General features: G+C 34.4%; 1 protein-coding gene across 1 annotated transcript in view; it reads right to left on the bottom strand.

Annotated features, from left to right (window-relative positions):
• Positions 1-10,486, bottom strand: part of slc8b1 (solute carrier family 8 member B1) — a 60,378-nt gene that overhangs the window by 2,412 nt on the left and 47,480 nt on the right. Inside the window, exon 14 of the mRNA XM_058635778.1 lies at positions 36-100. Coding sequence (XP_058491761.1) covers positions 36-100 — 65 coding nt within the window. The remainder of the gene's footprint in view (positions 1-35; positions 101-10,486) is intronic.

The raw sequence follows: 10,486 nt of genomic DNA, 5'->3' as shown, positions 1-10,486 counted from the left end.
AATGATACATTCTTTAGGTTTGAGGAAAATATTACCTGCACATCAGAGTGTGTTGTAACCCTCTGAAACAGAGAACCCAAACCCACACCAAACAGCATATCTGAGAGGAATACTGTTAAGGGACACAGAAATGACCAGTTGCTGTTGTACGAGAGCTCTACTTTAAATACTGTATCAGAAGATGCTCTCTCCTCTCCCTGGAAGAACTTTACAAAAAGGCCTAAAAAGGCCCAAATATAGTGAAAGATCCTACATCACCCCGGACATCATGATATGGTTCAGTCCAATTAAGACAGACAAAAAAAACTGAAAACAGCTTTTACCCACGAGCCATAACTGTTATCAACGCTGTTTGTTTTTAAGGTACAGTGTTTAAAATCTGAATTCCAAGTGTGTTGGAGAAAATATGTAACCCTCAGTTAGCACCAGAACTCATAACATGTTTAGTTTGATCACTGCTGGCAAAAACAAGGTGTTCCAAAATAGCAGCATCCACAGAGCTGACCTGTAATCTGATAAAGTATTGGTATGTCAGATTAACGAAGTATGACTTTTTTGTCACATTTTGGACGACATACTAACCCATGACTTTTTTGTCACATCTTGGACGACATACTAAAGTATGACTTTTTTGTCACATTTTGGACAACATACTAACCCATGACTTTTTTGTCACATCTTGGACGACATACTAAAGTATGACTTTTTTGTCACATTTTGGACGACTTACTAACCTATGACTTTTTTGTCACATTTTGGACGACATACTTTAGTATGACTTTTTTGTCACATTTTGGACGACATACTTTAGTATGACTTTTTTGTCACATTTTGGACGACTAACTAACCTATGACTTTTTTGTCACATTTTGGTCGACATACTTTAGTATGACTTTTTTGTCACATTTTGGACGACTTACTAACCTATGACTTTTTTGTCACATTTTGGACGACATACTAACCTATGACTTTTTTGTCACATTTTGGATGACATACTATAGTATGACTTTTTTGACACATTTTGGACGACATACTAACCTATGACTTTTTTGTCACATTTTGGACGACATACTAACCTATGACTTTTTTGTCACATTTTGGACGACATACTAACCTATGACTTTTTTGTCACATTTTGGACGACATACTAACCTATGACTTTTTTTTCACATTTTGGACGACATACTAACCTATGACTTTTTTGTCACATTTTGGATGACATACTATAGTATGACTTTTTTGTCACATTTTGGACGACATACTTACCTATGACTTTTTTGTCACATTTTGGATGACATACTATAGTATGACTTTTTTTTCACATTTTGAACGACATACTATAGTATGACTTTTTTGACACATTTTGGACGAAATACTTTAGTATGACTTTTTTGTCACATTTTGGACGACATACTAAAGTATGACTTTTTTGTCACATTTTGGACGACATACTAAAGTATGACTTTTTTGTCACATTTTGGATGACATACTAACCTATGACTTTTTTGTCACATTTTGGACGACATACTAACCTATGACTTTTTTGTCACATTTTGGACGACATACTAACCTATGACTTTTTTGTCACATTTTGGACGACATACTAACCTATGACTTTTTTGTCACATTTTGGATGACATACTAACCTATGACTTTTTTGACACATTTTGGACGACATACAAACCTATGACTTTTTTGTCACATTTTGGACGACATACTAACCTATGACTTTTTTGTCACATTTTGGACGACATACTAACCCATGACTTTTTTGTCTTATTTTGGACGACATACTAAAGTATGACTTTTTTGTCACATTTTGGACGACATACTTGAGTATGACTTTTTTGTCACATTTTGGACGAAATACTATAGTATGGCTTTTTTATCACATTTTGGACGACATACTATAGTATGACTTTTTTATCACATTTTGGACGACATACTATAGTATGACTTTTTTGTCACATTTTGGACGACATACTTTAGTATGACTTTTTTGTCACATTTTGGACGACTTACTAACCTATGACTTTTTTGTCACATTTTGGACGACATACTTTAGTATGACTTTTTTGTCACATTTTGGACGACTTACTAACCTATGACTTTTTTGTCACATTTTGGACGACATACTTTAGTATGACTTTTTTGTCACATTTTGGACGGCTTACTAACCTATGACTTTTTTGTCACATTTTGGACGACATACTTTAGTATGACTTTTTTGTCACATTTTGGACGGCTTACTAACCTATGACTTTTTTGTCACATTTTGAACGACATACTATAGTATGACTTTTTTGACACATTTTGGACGAAATACTTTAGTATGACTTTTTTGTCACATTTTGGACGACATACTAAAGTATGACTTTTTTGTCACATTTTGGATGACATACTAACCTATGACTTTTTTGTCACATTTTGGACGACATACTAACCTATGACTTTTTTGTCACATTTTGGACGACATACTTACCTATGACTTTTTTGTCACATTTTGGATGACATACTATATAGTATGACTTTTTTAACACATTTTGGACGACATACAAACCTATGACTTTTTTGTCACATTTTGGACGACATACTAACCTATGACTTTTTTGTCACATTTTGGACGACATACTAACCTATGACTTTTTTGTCACATTTTGGACGACTTACTAACCTATGACTTTTTTGTCACATTTTGGACGACATACTAACCTATGACTTTTTTATCACATTTTGGACGACATACTAACCTATGACTTTTTTGTCACATTTTGGACGACATACTAACCTATGACTTTTTTGTCACATTTTGGACGACATACTAACCTATGACTTTTTTGTCACATTTTGGACGACATACTAAAGTATGACTTTTTTGTCACATTTTGGACGACATACTATATAGTATGACTTTTTTGACACATTTTGGACGACATACTAACCTATGACTTTTTTGTCACATTTTGGACGACTTACTAACCATGACTTTTTTGTCACATTTTGGACGACATACTTTAGTATGCCTTTTTGTCACATTTTGGACGACTTACTAACCTATGACTTTTTTGTCACATTTTGGACGACATACTAACATATGACTTTTTTGTCACATTTTGGACGACATACTAACCTATGACTTTTTTGTCACATTTTGGACGACAAACTAACCTATGACTTTTTTGTCACATTTTGGACGACATACTTTAGTATGACTTTTTTGTCACATTTTGGACGACATACTAAAAGTATGACCTATTTGACACATTTTGGACGAAATACTTTAGTATAACTTTTTTTCACATTTTGGACGACAAACTTTAGTATGACTTTTTTGTCACATTTTGGAAGACAAACTAAAGTATGACTTTTTTTGTCACATTTTGGACGACATACTAAGCTATGACTTTTTTGTCACATTTTGGACGACATACTAAAGTATGAGGGCCACACGGTGGTGTAGTGGTTAGCACTCTCGCCTTGCAGCGAGAAGACCCGGGTTCGAGCCCCGGTTGGAACAAGGGCCTTTCTGCATGGAGTTTGCATGTTCTCCCCGTGTGTGCGTGGGTTCTCTCCGGGTACTCCGGCTTCCTCCCACAGTCCAAAAACATGCAATGTGGGGATAGGTAAATTGGACACTCTAAATTGACCATAGGAGTGAGTGTGAGAGTGAATGGTTGTTTGTCTCTATCTGTGTGTGGCCCTGCGATGGACTGGCGAACTGTCCAGGGTGTACCCCGCCTATCGCCCGATGTAGCTGAGATTGGCACAGCACCCCCCGCGACCCTCTGGCAGAGGATAAAGCGGTAGATGATGACTGACTGACTAAAGTATGACTTTTTTGTCACATTTTGGACGACATACTAACCTATGACTTTTTTGTCACATTTTGGACGACATACTTTAGTATGACTTTTTTATCACATTTTGGACGACATACTAACCTATGACTTTTTTGTCACATTTTGGACGACATACTAACCTATGACTTTTTTGTCACATTTTGGACGATATTCTTTAGTATGACTTTTTTGTCACATTTAGCACGACATTCTTTAGTATGACTTTTTTGTCACATTTAGCACGACATACTTTAGTATGACTTTTTTATCACATTTTGGACGACATACTAAAGTATGACTTTTTTGTCACATTTTGGACGACATACTTTAGTATGACTTTTTTGTCACATTTTGGACGACATACTTGAGTATGACTTTTTTGTCACATTTTGGACGACATACTTGAGTATGACTTTTTTGTCACATTTTGGACGACATACTTTAGTATGACTTTTTTATCACATTTTGGACGACATACTAACCTATGACTTTTTTTGTCACATTTCGGGCGACATACTTTAGTATGACTTTTTTGTCACATTTTGGATGACATACTATAGTATGACTTTTTTGACACATTTTGGACGACATACTAACCTATGACTTTTTTGTCACATTTTGGACGACATACTAACCTATGACTTTTTTGTCACATTTTGGACGACATACTAACCTATGACTTTTTTGTCACATTTTGGACGATATTCTTTAGTATGACTTTTTTGTCACATTTAGCACGACAAACTTTAGTATGAGTTTTTTATCACATTTTGGACGACATACTAAAGTATGACTTTTTTGTCACATTTTGGACGACATACTTTAGTATGACTTTTTTGTCACATTTTGGACGACATACTTGAGTATGACTTTTTTGTCACATTTTGGACGACATACTATAGTATGACTTTTTTGACACATTTTGGACGACATACTAACCTATGACTTTTTTGTCACATTTTGGACGACATACTAACCTATGACTTTTTTGTCACATTTTGGACGACATACTAACCTATGACTTTTTTGTCACATTTTGGACGACATACTAACCTATGACTTTTTTGTCACATTTTGGACGACATACTAAAGTATGACTTTTTTGTCACATTTTGGACGACATACTAACCTATGACTTTTTTGTCACATTTTGGACGACTTACTAACCTATGACTTTTTTGTCACATTTTGGACGACATACTTTAGTATGCCTTTTTGTCACATTTTGGACGACTTACTAACCTATGACTTTTTTGTCACATTTTGGACGTCATACTAACCTATGACTTTTTTGTCACATTTTGGACGACATACTAACCTATGACTTTTTTGTCACATTTTGGACGACAAACTAACCTATGACTTTTTTGTCACATTTTGGACGACAAACTAACCTATGACTTTTTTGTCACATTTTGGACGACATACTTTAGTATGACTTTTTTGTCACATTTTGGACGACATACTAATATATGACCTATTTGACACATTTTGGACGAAATACTTTAGTATAACTTTTTTTCACATTTTGGACGACAAACTTTAGTATGACTTTTTTTCACATTTTGGACGACAAACTTTAGTATGACTTTTTTTGTCACATTTTGGACGACATACTATAGTATGACTTTTTTTGTCGCATTTTGGACGATATTCTTTAGTATGACTTTTTTGTCACATTTTGGACGATATACTAAGCTATGACTTTTTTGTCACATTTTGGACGACATACTAAAGTATGACTTTTTTGTCACATTTTGGACGACATACTAACCTATGACTTTTTTGTCACATTTTGGACGATATACTAAGCTATGACTTTTTTGTCACATTTTGGACGACATACTAAAGTATGACTTTTTTGTCACATTTTGGACGACATACTAACCTATGACTTTTTTGTCACATTTTGGACGACATACTAACCTATGACTTTTTTGTCACATTTTGGACGACATACTAACCTATGACTTTTTTGTCACATTTTGGACGATATTCTTTAGTATGACTTTTTTGTCACATTTTGGACGACATACTTTAGTATGACTTTTTTTATCACATTTTGGACGACATACTATAGTATGACTTTTTTGACACATTTTGGACGACATACTAACCTATGACTTTTTTGTCACATTTTGGACGACATACTAACCTATGACTTTTTTGTCACATTTTGGACAACATACTAACCTATGAGTTTTTTGTCACATTTTGGACGACATACTAACCTATGACTTTTTTGTCACATTTTGGGCAACATACTAAAGTATGACTTTTTTGTCACATTTTGGACGACATACTAACCTATGACTTTTTTGTCACATTTTGGACGACATACTAACCTATGACTTTTTTGTCACATTTTGGACGACATACTTTAGTATAACTTTTTTTCACATTTTGGACGACAAACTTTAGTATGACTTTTTTGTCACATTTTGGAAGACAAACTAAAGTATGACTTTTTTTGTCACATTTTGGACGACATACTATAGTATGACTTTTTTGTCGCATTTTGGACGATATTCTTTAGTATGACTTTTTTTGTCACATTTTGGACGATATACTAAGCTATAACTTTTTTGTCACATTTTGGACGACATACTTAAGTATGACTTTTTTGTCACATTTTGGACGACATACTAACCTATGACTTTTTTGTCACATTTTGGACGACATACTAACCTATGACTTTTTTGTCACATTTTGGACGACATACTAACCTATGACTTTTTTGTCACATTTTGGACGATATTCTTTAGTATGACTTTTTTGTCACATTTAGCACGACATACTTTAGTATGACTTTTTTATCACATTTTGGACGACATACTAAGCTATGACTTTTTTGTCACATTTTGGACGACATACTAAAGTATGACTTTTTTGTCACATTTTGGACGACATACTTTAGTATGACTTTTTTGTCACATTTTGGACGACATACTTGAGTATGACTTTTTTGTCACATTTTGGACGACATACTTTAGTATGACTTTTTTGTCACATTTTGGAAGACATACTTTAGTATGACTTTTTTATCACATTTTGGACGACATACTAACCTATGACTTTTTTTGTCACATTTTGGACGACATACTTTAGTATGACTTTTTTGTCACATTTTGGATGACATACTATAGTATGACTTTTTTGACACATTTTGGACGACATACTAACCTATGACTTTTTTGACATTTTGGACGACATACTAACCTATGACTTTTTTGTCACATTTTGGACGACATACTAACCTATGACTTTTTTGTCACATTTTGGACGACATACTAAAGTATGACTTCTTTGTCACATTTTGGACGACATACTAACCTATGACTTTTTTGTCACATTTTGGACGACATACTAAAGTATGACTTTTTTGTCACATTTTGGACGACATACTATATAGTATGACTTTTTTGACACATTTTGGACGACATACTAACCTATGACTTTTTTGTCACATTTTGGACGACTTACTAACCATGACTTTTTTGTCACATTTTGGACGACATACTTTAGTATGCCTTTTTGTCACATTTTGGACGACTTACTAACCTATGACTTTTTTGTCACATTTTGGACGACATACTAACATATGACTTTTTTGTCACATTTTGGACGACATACTAACCTATGACTTTTTTGTCACATTTTGGACGACAAACTAACCTATGACTTTTTTGTCACATTTTGGACGACATACTTTAGTATGACTTTTTTGTCACATTTTGGACGACATACTAAAAGTATGACCTATTTGACACATTTTGGACGAAATACTTTAGTATAACTTTTTTTCACATTTTGGACGACAAACTTTAGTATGACTTTTTTGTCACATTTTGGAAGACAAACTAAAGTATGACTTTTTTTGTCACATTTTGGACGACATACTATAGTATGACTTTTTTGTCGCATTTTGGACGATATTCTTTAGTATGACTTTTTTGTCACATTTTGGACGATATACTAAGCTATGACTTTTTTGTCACATTTTGGACGACATACTAAAGTATGAGGGCCACACGGTGGTGTAGTGGTTAGCACTCTCGCCTTGCAGCGAGAAGACCCGGGTTCGAGCCCCGGTTGGAACAAGGGCCTTTCTGCATGGAGTTTGCATGTTCTCCCCGTGTGTGCGTGGGTTCTCTCCGGGTACTCCGGCTTCCTCCCACAGTCCAAAAACATGCAATGTGGGGATAGGTAAATTGGACACTCTAAATTGACCATAGGAGTGAGTGTGAGAGTGAATGGTTGTTTGTCTCTATCTGTGTGTGGCCCTGCGATGGACTGGCGAACTGTCCAGGGTGTACCCCGCCTATCGCCCGATGTAGCTGAGATTGGCACAGCACCCCCCGCGACCCTCTGGCAGAGGATAAAGCGGTAGATGATGACTGACTGACTAAAGTATGACTTTTTTGTCACATTTTGGACGACATACTAACCTATGACTTTTTTGTCACATTTTGGACGACATACTTTAGTATGACTTTTTTATCACATTTTGGACGACATACTAACCTATGACTTTTTTGTCACATTTTGGACGACATACTAACCTATGACTTTTTTGTCACATTTTGGACGATATTCTTTAGTATGACTTTTTTGTCACATTTAGCACGACATTCTTTAGTATGACTTTTTTGTCACATTTAGCACGACATACTTTAGTATGACTTTTTTATCACATTTTGGACGACATACTAAAGTATGACTTTTTTGTCACATTTTGGACGACATACTTTAGTATGACTTTTTTGTCACATTTTGGACGACATACTTGAGTATGACTTTTTTGTCACATTTTGGACGACATACTTGAGTATGACTTTTTTGTCACATTTTGGACGACATACTTTAGTATGACTTTTTTATCACATTTTGGACGACATACTAACCTATGACTTTTTTTGTCACATTTTGGGCGACATACTTTAGTATGACTTTTTTGTCACATTTTGGATGACATACTATAGTATGACTTTTTTGACACATTTTGGACGACATACTAACCTATGACTTTTTTGTCACATTTTGGACGACATACTAACCTATGACTTTTTTGTCACATTTTGGACGACATACTAACCTATGACTTTTTTGTCACATTTTGGACGATATTCTTTAGTATGACTTTTTTGTCACATTTAGCACGACAAACTTTAGTATGAGTTTTTTATCACATTTTGGACGACATACTAAAGTATGACTTTTTTGTCACATTTTGGACGACATACTTTAGTATGACTTTTTTGTCACATTTTGGACGACATACTTGAGTATGACTTTTTTGTCACATTTTGGACGACATACTAACCTATGACTTTTTTGTCACATTTTGGACGACATACTAACCTATGACTTTTTTGTCACATTTTGGACGACATACTAACCTATGACTTTTTTGTCACATTTTGGACGACATACTAACCTATGACTTTTTTGTCACATTTTGGACGACATACTAAAGTATGACTTTTTTGTCACATTTTGGACGACATACTAACCTATGACTTTTTTGTCACATTTTGGACGACTTACTAACCTATGACTTTTTTGTCACATTTTGGACGACATACTTTAGTATGCCTTTTTGTCACATTTTGGACGACTTACTAACCTATGACTTTTTTGTCACATTTTGGACGTCATACTAACCTATGACTTTTTTGTCACATTTTGGACGACATACTAACCTATGACTTTTTTGTCACATTTTGGACGACAAACTAACCTATGACTTTTTTGTCACATTTTGGACGACAAACTAACCTATGACTTTTTTGTCACATTTTGGACGACATACTTTAGTATGACTTTTTTGTCACATTTTGGACGACATACTAATATATGACCTATTTGACACATTTTGGACGAAATACTTTAGTATAACTTTTTTTCACATTTTGGACGACAAACTTTAGTATGACTTTTTTTCACATTTTGGACGACAAACTTTAGTATGACTTTTTTTGTCACATTTTGGACGACATACTATAGTATGACTTTTTTTGTCGCATTTTGGACGATATTCTTTAGTATGACTTTTTTGTCACATTTTGGACGATATACTAAGCTATGACTTTTTTGTCACATTTTGGACGACATACTAAAGTATGACTTTTTTGTCACATTTTGGACGACATACTAACCTATGACTTTTTTGTCACATTTTGGACGATATACTAAGCTATGACTTTTTTGTCACATTTTGGACGACATACTAAAGTATGACTTTTTTGTCACATTTTGGACGACATACTAACCTATGACTTTTTTGTCACATTTTGGACGACATACTAACCTATGACTTTTTTGTCACATTTTGGACGACATACTAACCTATGACTTTTTTGTCACATTTTGGACGATATTCTTTAGTATGACTTTTTTGTCACATTTTGGACGACATACTTTAGTATGACTTTTTTTATCACATTTTGGACGACATACTATAGTATGACTTTTTTGACACATTTTGGACGACATACTAACCTATGACTTTTTTGTCACATTTTGGACGACATACTAACCTATGACTTTTTTGTCACATTTTGGACGACATACTAACCTATGAGTTTTTTGTCACATTTTGGACGACATACTAACCTATGACTTTTTTGTCACATTTTGGACAACAT

Source organism: Solea solea, chromosome 8 (genome assembly GCF_958295425.1).
Source record: "Solea solea chromosome 8, fSolSol10.1, whole genome shotgun sequence".
NCBI lineage: Eukaryota > Metazoa > Chordata > Actinopteri > Pleuronectiformes > Soleidae > Solea > Solea solea.
This window is presented reverse-complemented; position numbering and strand designations above follow the sequence as displayed.